At 43.7% G+C, this 14,900-nt stretch overlaps 1 protein-coding gene across 2 annotated transcripts in view; it reads left to right on the top strand.

The window, feature by feature from the left end:
* OAS3 (2'-5'-oligoadenylate synthetase 3) overlaps window positions 1–14,900 on the top strand; it is a 38,062-nt gene that overhangs the window by 8,181 nt on the left and 14,981 nt on the right. For both annotated transcript variants that reach the window (XM_055096200.2, XM_034934564.3), the window contains exons 4-8: window positions 297–535; window positions 1,499–1,652; window positions 2,408–2,752; window positions 4,235–4,517; window positions 14,623–14,798. In XM_055096200.2, coding sequence (XP_054952175.1) covers window positions 297–535; window positions 1,499–1,652; window positions 2,408–2,752; window positions 4,235–4,517; window positions 14,623–14,798 — 1,197 coding nt within the window. The remainder of the gene's footprint in view (window positions 1–296; window positions 536–1,498; window positions 1,653–2,407; window positions 2,753–4,234; window positions 4,518–14,622; window positions 14,799–14,900) is intronic.

The raw sequence follows: 14,900 nt of genomic DNA on the forward strand, positions 1-14,900 counted from the left end.
TGAGGATAGATAGCAATTTCAAACTACCCTTGGCTTCTCTCTGACTGCTCCCTGCCTCCTTGGGACTTGAAACTTACACCCCTCCCTCCCACCACTCCCCCATCATATGAGCCAACCACTTGGCTGAAGCTACCAGTGAGGGCTGGTGAGAAATGCCACTTGTTCTTGGAACAGGCTTGGAACACAGCATCTTGCCTCAGGCTCGGCCTGGAAGGTCCCCAGTCTGGTTATGTAGAGAGCTGGCTCTCTTTCCTCCCCTTCTTCCTTCTGAGTCCCCTGCCGATGCCCTCTCACAGGTGTGCCTACAGGGGTTGTGGAAGGAGACGCTGCCCCCGGTCTATGCCCTGGAATTGCTGACCATCTTCGCCTGGGAGCAGGGCTGTAAGAAGGATGCTTTCAGCCTAGCCGAAGGCCTCCGAACTGTCCTGGGCCTGATCCAACAGCATCAGCACCTGTGTGTTTTCTGGACTGTCAACTATGGCTTCGAGGACCCTGCAGTTGGGCAGTTCTTGCAGCGGCAGCTTAAGAGACCCAGGTACTTCCTAATAGCCCACCATCTGCTCTCCTGTCCCGGGGCCAGGGGGAGATAATTGACAAGGACAAAACCGGTTACATCTACTGAGTGCTTGGGTATAGAGGCCAAAGCAAAATGCTACATGTACATGTTTTAATTCACTGGACTCAGCCCAGATGCACATTAGAATTACCTGGGGGAGTTTTAAAAAATATACCAGTGCCTGACCCCACATGTTTTATGCGTGAATGTTTTGCTGATGTATAGCAGAAAGTGCATGTTCTGATGACTGTGTGAAGACTGCATACTTTGAAACCACCACCCAGATCATGGTAGAATATTTCCAGCACCCCACTGGTCCCCTCTCAGTCAGTAACCTTCCAAAATAACCCCACTTACACTTTTATAATTACAGTTGTGCCTTTTCTTAAATCTTATTTAAATGGAATCATGCCACATGTACTTTTGTGTCTGGCTTCTCGTTCTGTTCTCAAGATTAAGTCTTTGAGATTTAGCTATATAGTTGTGGATCATTCTTTTTTGTTGCTGTATAGTATTCCATTGTGTGAATTTATCAAAATGTGTTGTCTATTCTACTGATGATGGACATTTGAGTTCTTTCAACTTGGAACTATTACAAATAGGGCCATCATAAACATTCTTGGACATGTTTTTTGGTGCATATGCATATCTGTTGGAAATATACCTAGGAATGAAATTGCTGAATTGTAGGGTGTAACTCAAGAGCCCTTGTGAGTGGATCCTGGTATCTTGTGATTCCAACGTGCAGCCAGGGTTGACAATGATAAGCAGGCAATGTTGTTTTCCTCATTTTGCGGATAAGGAAATCGAGGCTCAGAGAGGGTAAATCATTTGCCCCAGGTCACACAGCTGGAAAGTAGCAGAGATGCGATTGGAACCAGGTCCGTTTCACTCCAGAGCCCTCTTGCTAACCAGAACCTTCTTGTCTCTCTGAAATTGCAGGCCTGTGATCCTGGACCCAGCTGACCCCACATGGGACCTGGGGAACGGGGCAGCCTGGCACTGGGATTTGCTAGCCCAGGAGGCAGCATCCTGCTATGACCACCCATGCTTTCTGAGGGGGATGGGGGACCCAGTGCAGTCTTGGAAGGGGCCGGTAAGTGAGGGGGCCCCAGGACCCTTGGGTTTTGCACTTTGTTTATGTGTCCAGTGTTTCCTGAGCATCTACTATGTGCCATATGGTGTGGAACAGGCTTTAAAAAGCAGGGGTGGCCGGGTGTGGTGGCTCACGCCTGTAATCTCAACACACTGGGAGGCCGAGGTGGGCAGATTACCTGAGGTCAGAGGTCAGGAGTTCGAGACCAGCCTGGACAATATGGTGAAACCTCGTCTCTACTAAAAATACGAAAATTAGCCAGGCGTGGTGGTGGGTGCGTGTAATCTCAGCTACTCGAGAGGCTGAGGCAGGAGAATTGCTTGAACTAGGGAGGCGGAGGTTGCAATGAGCTGAGATCACTCCATTGTACTCCAGCCTGGGCGACAGAGTAAGACTCCGTCCCAAAAAAAAAAAAAATGCACAGGGCATCAGGCATGTAAAACAGTCTTATCACCAAGCTCAAGCTGAAACTGCCCGGGGGAAGGAGTCCTTTGTTTTTCTGCAGCTATGGTCTGCTTACCAGACCTTTCTGCCCATCACAAGGGCACCCATTTTGCAGTTTATCCCTTCAGAAAGGCACCTTTTTCAACTCTGCCCAAAGATGGCCATGTGGGTTAGCCATGGCCCTCCCACTTCCCCTCTCTGAGCCTCAGTCACCCTGACTGTACAAAGGGTGGGAGCTGGGGAGAGAAGGCATTGGGTTGATGCAGAAACCTCTGCGCCTGGCTGAGGCAGCTCCTTCAATGACCTTCCAGGGCCTTCCATGTGCTGGGTGCTCAGGTTTGGGCCACCCCATCCAGCTAGACCCTAACCAGAAGACCCCTGAAAACAGCAAGAGCCTCAGTGCTGTGTACCCAAGAGCAGGGAGCAAACCTCCCTCATGCCCAGCTCCTGGCCCCACTGGGGCAGCCAGCATCGTCCCCTCTGTGCCGGGAATGGCCTTGGACCTGTCTCAGATCCCCACCAAGGAGCTGGACCGCTTCATCCAGGACCACCTGAAGCCGAGCCCCCAGTTCCAGGAGCAGGTGAAAAAGGCCATCGACATCATCTTGCGCTGCCTCCGTGAGAACTGTGTTCACAAGGCCTCAAGAGTCAGTAAAGTGAGTTGGGCCAGTGGAGACACAGGGGGGACCCTATCGAGGGATCAGCGTGGGGAAGGGAAGGGGTTACAGCAGTGGAGCTGAGGTTGGGCTGGGGAACTGGACGGCCCAGGAAGGATGATTTGCTGGCTTAAATAAAATATATTTAAGTGCCAGCTTAGATTTTCTTTTTTTAATGATACAGTTTTTAAAACACTATTACAAGAATCAGATCACTTCCCTCCTCAGCTCAAAATTCTCCATGGTTTCACAGGGCACAGAGGCCTCAAGTCCTATAGGATGGGCCCTGGTCTCCCTCTGGCCTTGACTTACTCCACCCTGGCCTCCTGGCTGCTCTGAGCTTACCAGGTCCACAGAACAATTCAAGGCCTCTGTAGTGGCTGTTTTCTCTTCCTAGAAGAAAATGAGAATTCTCTTCCCCAACCATTTGGCTCTCTCTCTCTCGCTCTCTCTGTCTCTCCTCTTCAAGTTTCTTGATCTGATGTCCTCGTCCACTGAGGCCTGACCACACAATTTAAAATTGCAGTCTTGCCCGGGCACGGTGGCTCACGCCTGTAATCCTAGAAGTTTGGGAGGCCAAGGTGGGCAGATCACCTGAGGTCAGGAGTTCAAGACCACCCAGGCCAACATGGTGAAACCCTGTCTCTACTGAAAATACAAAAATTAGCTGGGCATGGTGACGGGCCCCTGTAATCCCAGCTACGCAGGAGGCTGAGGCAGGAAAATTGCTTGAACCCAGGAGGCGGAGGTTGCAGTGAGCTGAGACCATGCCACTGCACTCCAGCCTGGGTGACAAGAGTGAAACTCCATCTCAAAAATAAAAATAAATAAAAATAAAATTGCAGTCTTGCACTACCAGCCCCCTTTCTGTTCTGCACAGCACTTAGCATTTTCTCAGGACCTATTGTTTATTGATGGTCCCTTCCTTCCCTCCCCCAGCCAGCATGTAAGTTCCAGAAGAACAGAAATTTTGTATCCTCTCTTCTTCTTTCTTTCCTGCAACAAACATTTAGTGAGCACTTACATGTACCGGATATGTATGATATCCCGTGTGAAGGAGGGAGGGAGGGAATTGATGGAAACAGGGCAACAGAGGACAATTGCAGGCCCTATTTGGGCTTGGGACCTCAATTTGCAACTGCTGGCCCAGATGTGCAGTCAGTAGATGCTGCAGATAGTAGGCTAAAATGTTTGGTTGCTGCCCCTACTCAATCCCACCTCCATTATCTGTTGCTGCAGTTTGGTCTGACTTAGCTCAGGCTTCATGGATCAGAGGGCAGGTGCAGGCAGATACAACTTGACTCTCTGTCACAATTCTAAGAGGTCACAGGACCCATGCAGTCGGCCTCTGTCATAGTCCCCAGACCTGACATCAGCAAGAGGGCAGGTTCCAGGCTGTACATGGGGCGCAGGTGATGGGATCGTAGTCCGACTCCCAGGCTCCTAGAGGGTCCCTGATCTGAGCTGTTCTTCCCTCCACAGGGGGGCTCATTTGGCCGGGGCACAGACCTAAGGGATGGCTGTGATGTTGAACTCATCATCTTCCTCAACTGCTTCACGGACTACAAGGACCAGGGGCCCCGCCGCGCAGAGATCCTTGATGAGATGCGAGCGCAGCTAGAATCCTGGTGGCAGGACCAGGTGCCCGGCCTGAGCCTTCAGTTTCCTGAGCAGAATGTGCCTGAGGCTCTGCAGTTCCAGCTGGTGTCCACAGCCCTGAAGAGCTGGATGGATGTTAGCCTGCTGCCTGCCTTCGATGCTGTGGGTGAGGGCGCCCAGCCTGTCCCTTGGAGAGTGATAGGGACCTCAGGCACCCATCTAACAGGGGCACCTGCCATCCTCTTTGTGATCCTAATTCTCCTACTTGACCAAGCATTGAAAACTACTTTGAGATACTGAAAGTAATCATCACCATCAAATCTTACAACTATTTAGTGCTTTAACTTTACAAATATTTTAATTATGAAATGTTTCAAGCATACAGAAAACTACAGACATCACACACCCATGTAGCCCAATTCAGATTTAACAAATGTTAACAGTAGGCATATCTGCTTGGTATTTTTTTAAAGAAATTTCTCATGTTATAATTTTCTTCCTTATTTTAAAGGATTTATTTTATGGTTCATTTTTTTTTTTAACTTTCAGAGGTGAATCTTAGCTTAGTAATTATCAGTTTTAGTCAATACAATTAAAGCTACCCATTTCCCTTTCAGTATCACATTAGCTACAGGGCAAATCTTTTGTTTGACATGTATAATTTTTATTATCATTCCGGTCTAAATATTTAGTACTTTTAATTATGACCTTATTGTTTGTTCTTTCATCCATGAATATTTGGAAGTAGCTTTCCAAATGAATGTTTTGGAGATTTGTTTGCTTTCGGCATTTACTTATTATCTTTTTTAAAACTGTAGTCAGAAAACATACTTTATGTGATATCAATTCTTTGGAATTTGTTGGCATTTCTTAGGTTGCCCATGGTTGAAAAGAATGCATGCTTTCCATCCAGGCATGGTGGACCACACCTGTAATCCCAGCATTTTGGAAGGCCAATGCGGGCGGGTCACTTGAGGTCAGGAGTTCGAGACCAGCCTGGCCACAGTGAAACCCCATCTCCACTAAAAATCCAAAAAAAAAAAAAAATAGCCTGGCATGGTGGCACGCACCTGTAATCCCAGCTACTCGGGAGACTGAGGCAGGAAAATCTCTTGAACCTGGGAGGCGGAGGTTGCAGTGAGCTGAGATTGCACCACTGCACTCCAGCCTGAGAGACAGAGTGAGACTCCATCTCATGCTTTCCATTGCTGAATGCAGACTTCTATATAGGTCCTTTAGATCTAGCTTATGACTTCTTGCTCGGATAATTTTTTGTTTGGTCTCTCAATTTCTGAGTAAAATATCTTAAAATCTCCTGCTCTGAATGGATATTTATCCCTTGTTCCTTGCAATTCTGTAAATTTTGCTTTTTATATTTTGAGGCTATGTTATTGGGAACATATAAGTGCATAATATTATATTTTATTGGATTGTTCTTTTATTATTAAGTAATAATCTTCATTTCTGAAAGTTATCTTTGTCTTAAAGCCTTTTGTCTGATATTAATAGGGCTTCAGTCCTCCTTTGTCAGCATTTTCCTGACGTACCCTCTCTACTCTTTATTTACTAGCATGTGTTATTAAATTGTACGCATTACAGGCAGCACAAAGCTAAAAGACAAAAATGAAAGAAGCAACAATGATATAATGATCTTCAAGGGTTTGATAATATCTTGGAACTAAACTTCCAGACACTAATAATAGGGGAGATTATTTCTTTTGTTTTTGTTTTTACAGTCTATGCAAATTAAACCCTATTAATATAATTAACAAATTTTTTCACCATTGCTACTTGATTTCCTGTTCTTTCTTCTGGATTCATTTTCCTTCTTACAGAAATACATCTTTTAGTACTTTTTCAGAAAGGGTTTATGAGTGACAAATTTTTCTCAGACTTTGTCTAAAACCATTTCTGTTTCACCTCCATGCTTGAATGGGATGCTTGACACTTGTTTTCCTTAGTTCTGCTGTCTTCTTACCTGTTGTTGCTGATGAGAAGTCTCTGTCAGTTATTGATTTTTTGTTGTTAATGATCTGTTTTTTGTTTGCATGCATGAATTTTGTTTGTTCATTTTCTTTTGATTTCCCTTTCAGTGGCTTTTAAGACTTTCTCTTGGTTCATAGTATTCTTCAGTTTCTCTTTGATGTATCTGTGTATAGAATTCTTTTTTTCTATGATTTTTTTATTATACTTTAAGTTCTAGGGTACATGTGCACAACATGCAGGTTTGTTACATATGTATACATGTGCCATGTTGGTGTGCTGCACCCATTAACTCGTCATTTACATTAGGTATATCTTCTAATGCTATCCCTCCCCACTCCCCCCACCCCACGACAGGCCCTGGTGTGTGATGTTCCCCACCCTGTGTCCAAGTGTTCTCATTGTTCAGTTCCCACCTATGAGTGAGAACATGTGGTGTTTGGTTTTCTGCTCCTGTGTTAGTTTGCTCAGAATGATGGTTTCCAACTTCATCCATGTCCCTACAAAGGACATGAACTCATCCTTTTTTATGGCTGCATAGTATTCCATAGTGTATATGTGCCACATTTTCTTAATCCAGTCTGTCATTGATGGACATTTGGGTTGGTTCCAAGTCTTTGCTCTTGTGAATAGTGCCACAATAAACATATGTGTGCATGTGTCTTTCTAGCAGCATGATTTATAATCCTTTGGGTATATACCCGGTAATGGGATGGCTGGGTCAAATGGTATTTCTAGTTCTAGATCCTTGAGGAATCGCCACACTGTCTCCAAAATGGTTGAACTAGTTTACAGTCCCACCAACAGTGTAAAAGTGTTCCTATTTCTCCACATCCTCTCCAGCACCTGTTGTTTCCTGACTTTTTAATGATCGCCATTCTAACTGGTGTGAGATGGTATCTCATTGTGGTTTTGATTTGCATTTCTCTGATGGCCAGTGATGATGAGCATTTTTTCATGTGTCTGTTGGCTGCATAAATGTCTTCTTTTGAGAAGTGTCTGTTCATATCCTTTACCCACTTTTTGATGGGGTTGTTTGATTTTTTTCTTATAAATTTGTTTAAGTTCTTTGTAGATTCTGGATATTAGCCCTTTGTCAGATGAGTAGATTGTAAAAATTTTCTCCCATTCTTTAGGTTGCTTGTTCACTCTGATGGTAGTTTCTTTTGCTGTGCAGAAGCTCTTTAGTTTAATTAGATCCAATTTGTCAGTTTTGGCTTCTGTTGCCATTGCTTTTGGTGTTTTAGTCATGAAGTCCTTGCCCATGCCTATGTCCTGAATGGTATTGCCTAGGTTTTCTTCTAGGGTTTTTATGGTTTTAGGTCTAAGATGTAAGTCTTTAATCCATCTTGAATTAATTTTGTATAAGGTGTAAGGAAAGGATCCAGTTTCAGCTTTCTAGATATGGCTAGCCAGTTTTCCCAGCACTATTTATTAAATAGGGAATCCTTTCCCCATTTCTTGTTTGTCTGTTTGTTTGTTTGTTGTTGTTGTTGTTGTTGTTGTTGTTGTTTGAGATGGAGTCTCGCTCTGTTGCCTAGGCTGGAGTGCAGTGACGCGATCTCAGCTCACTGCAAGCTCCGCCTCCCAGGTTCACACCATTCTCTTGCCTCAGCTTCCCCAGTAGCTGGGACTACAGGTGCCCACCACCACATCTGGCTAATTTTTTTGTATTTTTTAGTAGAGACAGACAGGGTTTCACCATGTTAGCCAGGATGGTCTTGATCTCCCGACCTCGTGATCCACCCGCCTCGGCCTCCCAAAGTGCTAGGATTACAGGCGTGAACCACTGCACCTGGCCCCCATTTCTTGTTTTTGTCAGGTTTGTCAAAGATCAGATGGTTATAGACGTGTGGTGTTATTTCTGAGGGCTCTGTTCTATTCCATTGGTCTATATCTCTGTTTTGGTACAGTACCATGCTGTTTTGGTTACTGTAGCCTTGTAGTATAGTTTGAAGTCAGGTAGCGTGATGCCTCCAGCTTTGTTCTTTTGGCTTAGGATTGTCTTGGCAATGCAGGCTCTTTTTTGGTTTCATATGAACTTTAAAGTAGTTTTTTCCAATTCTGTGAAGAAAGTCATTGGTAGCTTGATAGGGATGGCATTGAATCTATAAATTACCTTGGGCAATATGGCCATTTTCACAATATTGATTTTTCCTATCCATGAGCATGGAATGTTCTTCCATTTGTTTGTGTCCTGTTTTATTTCACTGAGCAGTGGTTTGTAGTTCTCCTTGAAGAAGTCCTTCACATCCATTGTAAGTTGGATTCCTGGGTATTTCATTCTCTTTGAAGCAATTGTGAATGGGAGTTCACTCATGATTTGGCTCTCTGTTTGTTTGTTATTGGTGTATAGGAATGCTTGTGATTTTTGCACAGTGATTTTGTATCCTGAGACTTTGCTGAAGTTGCTTATCAGCTTAAGAACATTTTGGGCTGAGATGATGGGGTTTTCTAAATATAAAATCATGTCATCTGCAAACAGGGACAATTTAACTTCCTCGTTTCCTAATTGAATACCCTTTATTTCTTTCTCCTGCCTTATTGCCCTGGCCAGAACTTACAACACTATGTTGAATAGGAGTGGTGATGAGAGAGGGCATCCCTGTCTTGTGCCAGTTTTCAAAGGGAATGCTTCCAGTTTCTGCCCATTCAGTACGATATTGGCTGTGGGTTTGTCATAAATAACTCATTATTTTGAGATGCCTCCCATCAATACCTAGTTTATTGAGAGTTTTTAGCATGAAGGGCTGTTGAATTTTCTCGAAGGCCTTTTTGGCATCTATTGAAATAATCATGTGGTTTTTGTCTTTGGTTCTGTTTATATGATGGATTACGTTTATTGATTTGTGTATGTTGAACCAGCCTTGCATCCCAAGGATGAAGCCAACTTGATCAGGGTGGATAAGCTTTTTGATGTGCTGCTGGATTCAGTTTGCCAGTATTTTATTGAGGATTTTTGCATAGATGTTTTATTGAGGATTTTCGCATAGATGTTCATCAGGGATATTGGTCTTTTTTTGTTGTGTCTCTGCCAGGCTTTGGTATCAGGATGATGCTGGCCTCATAAAATGAGTTATGGAGGATTCCGTCTTTTTCTAGTGATTGGAAAAGTTTCAGAAGGAATGGTAACAGCTCCTCTTTGTACCTCTGGTAGAATTCGGCTGTGAATCCATCTGGTCCTGGACTTTTTTTGGTTGGTAGGCTATTAATTATTGCCTCAATTTCAGAGTCTGTTATTGGTCTATTCAGGGATTCAACTTCTTCCTGGTTTAGTCTTGGGAGGGTGTATGTGTCTGGGAATTTATCCATTTTATCTAGATTTTCTAGTTTATTTGTGTAGAGGTGTTTATAGTATTCTCTGATGGTAGTTTGTATTTCTGTGTAATCGGTGGTGATATCCCCTTTATCATTTTTTATTGTGTCTATTCGATCCTTCTCTCTTTTCTTCTTTACTAGTCTTGCTAGCAGTCTATCAATTTTGTTCATCTTTTCAAAAAACCAGCTCTCGGATTCACTGATTTTTTGAAGGGTTTTTTGTGTCTCTGTCTCCTTCAGTTCTGCTCTGATCTTAGTTATTTCCTGCCTTCTGCTAGCTTTTGAATGTGTTTGCTCTTGCTTCTCTAGTTCTTTTCATTGTGATGTTAGGGTGTCAATTTTAGATCTTTCTTGCTTTCTCCTGTGGACATTTAGTGCTATAAATTTCCCTCTACACACTGCTTTAAATGTGTCCCAGAGATTCTGGTATGTTGTGTCTTTGTTCTCATTGGTTTCAAAGAACATCTTTATTTCTGCCTTCATTTAGTTATGTACCAAGTAGTCATTCAGGAGCAGGTTGTTCAGTTTCCATGTAGTTGAGTGGTTTTGAGTGAGTTTCTTAATCCTGAGTTCTAGTTTGATTGCACTGTGGTCTGAGAGACAGCTTGTTATAATTTCTGTTCTTTTACATTTGCTGAGGAGTGCTTTTCTTCCAACCATGTGGTCAATTTTGGAATAAGTGTAATGTGGTGCTGAGAAGAATGTATATTCTGTTGATTTGGGGTGGACAGTTCTGTAGATGTCTATTAGGTCCGCTTGGTGCAGAGCTGAGTTCAATTCTTGGATATCCTTGTTAACTTTCTGTCTCATTGATCTGTTTAATGTTGACAGTGGGGTGTTAAAGTCTCCCATTATTATTGTGTGGGAGTCTAAGTATCTTTGTAGGTCTCTAAGGACTTGCTTTATGAATCTGGGTGTTCCTGTATTGGGCGCATATATATTTAGGACAGTTAGCTCTTCTTGTTGAATTGATCCTTTCACCATTATGTAATGGCCTTCTTTGTCTCTTTTGATCTTTGTTGGTTTAAAGTCCCTTTTATCAGAGACTAGGATTGCAACCCTTGCTTTTTTTTGTTTTCCATTTGCTTGGTAGATCTTCCTCCATCCCTTTATTTTCAGTCTATGTGTGTCTCTGCATGTGAGCTGGGTCTCCTGAATACAGCACACTGATGGGTCTTGACTCTATCCAATTTGCCAGTCTGTGTCTTTTAATTGGAGCATTTAGTCCATTTACATTTAAGGTTAATATTGTTATGTGTAAATTTGATCATGTCATTATGATGTTGGCTGGTTATTTTGCTCGTTAGTTGATGCAGTTTCTTCCTAGCATCGATGGTCTTTACAATTAGGCATGTTTTTGCAGTGGCTGGTACCGATTGTTCCTTTCCATGTTTAGTGCTTCCTTCAGGAGCTCTTGTAAGGCAGGCCTGGTGGTGACAAAATCTCTCAGCATTTGCTTGTCTGTAAAGGATTGTATTTCTCCTTCACTTATGAAGCTTAGGTTGACTGGATATGAAATTCTGGGTTGAAAACTCTTTTCTTTAAGAACTTTGAATATTGGCCCCCACTATCTTCTGGCTTGTAGAGTTTCTGCCGAGAGATCTGCTGTTAGTCTGATGGGCTTCCCTTTGTGGGTAACTCGAGCTTTCTCTCTGGCTGCCCTTAACATTTTTTCCTTCATTTCAACTTTGGTGAATCTGACAATTATGTGTCTTGGAGTTGGTCTTCTCAAGGAGTATCTTTGTGGCGTTCTCTGTATTTCCTGAATTTTAATGTTGGCCTGCCTTGCTAGGTTGGGGAAGTTCTCCTGGATAATATCCTGCAGAGTGTTTTCCAACTTGGTTCCATTCTCCCTGTCACTTTCCGGTACACCAATCAGACATAGATTTGATCTTTTCATATAGTCCCATCTTTCTTGGAGGATTTGTTCATTTCTTTTTACTCTTTTTTCTCTAAACTTCTCTTCTCACTTCATTTCATTCATTTGATCTTCAATCACTGATACCCTTTCTTCCACTTGATAGAATCGGCCACTGAAGCTTGTGCATGCATCACGTAGTTCTTGTGCCATGGTTTTCAGCTCCATCAGGTCATTTAAGGTCTTCTCTATGCTGTTCATTCTAGTTAGCCATTCGTTTAATCTTTTCTCAAGGTTTTTAGCTTCTTTGCGATAGGTTTGAACATCCTCCTTTAGCTCGGAGAAGTTTGTTATTACCAATTGTCTGAAGCCTTCTTCTCTCAACTCATCAAAGTCATTCTCCATCCAGCTTTGTTCCATTGCTTGCGAGGAGCTGCATTCCTTTGGAGGAGAAGAGGCGCTCTGATTTTTAGAATTTTCAGCTTTTCTGCTCTGGTCGCCCCCCATCTTTGTGGCTTTATCTACCTTTGGTCTTTGATGATGGTGACGTACAGATGGGATTTTGGTGTGGATGTCCTTTCTGTTTGTTAGTTTTCCTTCTAACAGTCAGGACCCTCAGCTGCAGGTCTGTTGGAGTTTGCTGGAGGTCCACTCCAGACCCTGTTTGCCTGGATATCACCAGTGGAGGCTGCAGAACAGCAAATATTGCAGAACTGCAAATATTGCTGCCTGATCCTTCCTTTGGAAGCTTCGTCTCAGAGGGGCACCCAGCCATATGAGGTGTCAGTCGGCCCCTACGGGGAAGTGCCTCCCAGTTAGGCTACTCGGGGATCAGGGACCCACTTGAGGAGGCAGTCTGTCCGTTCTCAGATCTCAAACTCCATGCTGGGAGAACCACTACTCTCTTCAAAGCTGTCAGACAGGGACGTTTATGTCTGCAGAAGTTTCTGCTGCCTTTTGTTCAGCTATGCCCTGCCCCCAGAGATGGAGTCTACAGAGGCAGGCAGGCCTCCTTGAGCTGCAGTGGGCTCCACCCAGTTCGAGCTTCCCAGCCACTTTGTTTACCTACTCAAGCCTCAGCAATGGTGGATGCCCCTCCCCTAGCCTCGCTTCTGCCTTGCAGTTCAATCTCAGACTGCTGTGCTAACAGTGAATGAGGCTCCGTGGGCGTGTGACCCTCCGTGCCAGGTGCAGGATATAATCTCCTGGTGTGCCGTTTGCTAAGACCGTTGGAAAAGCACAGTATTAGGGTTGGAGTGTCTCGATTTTCCAGGTACCATCTGTCATGGCTTCCTTTGGCTAGGAAAGGGAATTCCCCGACCCCTTGCACTTCCCAGGTGAGGCGACGCCCTGCCCTGCTTCGGCTCATGGTCCGTGGGCTGTACCCACTGTCCAACAAGCCACAGTGAGAGGAGTGAGAGGAACCCAGTACCTCAGTTGGAAATGCAGAAATCACCCATCTTCTGTGTCGCTCACGCTGGGAGCTGTAGACTGGAGCTGTTCCTATTCAGCCATCTTGGAACCTCCTCTCTGGATTTCTTTTTAATGTGTCCTCTTTGAAATGTGCTGTCCCTCCTGAATCTGAGAGCTCAATTCTTCCTTTAGTTTTAGGGAGAGGTCTTCCAATAGCTCTTCGAATACTGCCTCTCCCCTATTTTGTCTATTCTCTACTTCTGGAACTCCTGTTAGACGGTTTCTTATCTCATCCTCCATGGCTTTTCATCTCTCTCATTGTTCCCATCTCTTTGTCTATCAGGGCTGTCTGTTTTTCAGTTTCTTGGACCTGTCTTCTGGTTTATAGACTCTATTCAAATAATGTCTACTCTGCTGCTTATCCTTAATTTTTTTAAATTTCAGTGACTTTTTCACCTCTAAAAGTTATGTTTCTCTCTTTCTTAAATCAATCAGTTATTTGTTCATAGGCTTCAATTCTTTCACTGTGGTTTCAGTTTCTTTGATGTCTTCAATAATTTCCAACATGCTTATTTTACTGTCTCAGATTGTCCTATTAACTCAAATTCTTGAGGTGCTAATTTTCCTATTTGTTGTGTCACCTGACTCTCCCTCATGGTCAATCATTTCCTCATATAGTTTGTAATTTTTTATTGTGAACTCATCTTTGGGGTTTGTGGAGATTTTGTTGTCTTTGCTTTTCCTGTGGAAGTTCCTTGTGCCCTGGGTTGGAGAAATATTCCCCTTGGGACCACGTTTTCACTTCGTTTCTACCTGGACTCCAAGAGTTTCACTAATTCCCAGGCTAGATTATGCATTAATTTAACAGTCTGGGATTTCCTCACCATGCAGATACTGTAAATTTGGACTTCACATCCACATCTAGCACAGGATCGGGGTCCCAGTTTCTCACAGGGGATTTTCTTTTTTCCCCCACCCAGAGCCCTAGCAGCAAGCTTCCTTGAAGCCCCTCTCTGCCAGTGGACAACCTTTTGCCGTCACTTTTCATGAAGAAGGCATTTATTTTAGAGGCCAGCCTTATGAAAGTGAAGGACAAGACTCAATTGTAGCTTCCTCTCTGTGTCTTGTTTTTCTTTTTCTGGAAGATAACGTTAATAATAGCAATAATTACTGCTTATTGAGCACATGATGTATTCTACATACTGTTCTAAGCACTTCACATGTAGATTTCAATTGATTCTTACAATAGCCTTAGAAGGATAGGTGCTATTTATGATCTCCCTTTTACAGATGAGGAAACTAGACCTGAAGAGGTAAAAATCACACAGCTTGGATTTGAACCCAGGCTTATCTGTCTCCAAAGCTCACTCCTTTAACCACTATGTGACACAGCTTTTCTGGCTCAAGATTATCCATCTTTCAGCTTTCAGGGAAAATTTAAAAAACAAAAAATAAATAGAAGATTATCCACTGTGCAGTTACTGGATGGATTAGCAAAAAATGTTGAAAAGCATCCAGTACAGAATTGATACTGAAAAAATGATAGCTCTGATTGTTATTCAATGTTACAGTGTATTATTGATTGCAATGTTAGGTGATTAATGTTAGAATATTCATAAAGGCTGGTGAATGGATGGGTTGGTAAATGCTGCTGTCTTCAATTGGAGTTGCATACTCAGGGTGTTTCAAACTTCTACAGGGCAGCTCAGTTCTGGCACCAAACCAAATCCCCAGGTCTACTCGAGGCTCCTCACCAGTGGCTGCCAGGAGGGCGAGCATAAGGCCTGCTTCGCAGAGCTGCGGAGGAACTTCATGAACATTCGCCCTGTCAAGCTGAAGAACCTGATTCTGCTGGTGAAGCACTGGTACCACCAGGTGAGTTGCCCCTGGCTCCTCCCAGGAAGCCACCACTGTCATGGCAACCACCCCAGCCAATCAGTTCCTCCTCTACACCCACATCTCCCCTCCTTTGCTTCT

The sequence above is a fragment of the Pan paniscus genome, chromosome 10 (assembly GCF_029289425.2).
Source record: "Pan paniscus chromosome 10, NHGRI_mPanPan1-v2.0_pri, whole genome shotgun sequence".
In the NCBI taxonomy this organism is placed as follows: Eukaryota; Metazoa; Chordata; class Mammalia; order Primates; family Hominidae; genus Pan; species Pan paniscus.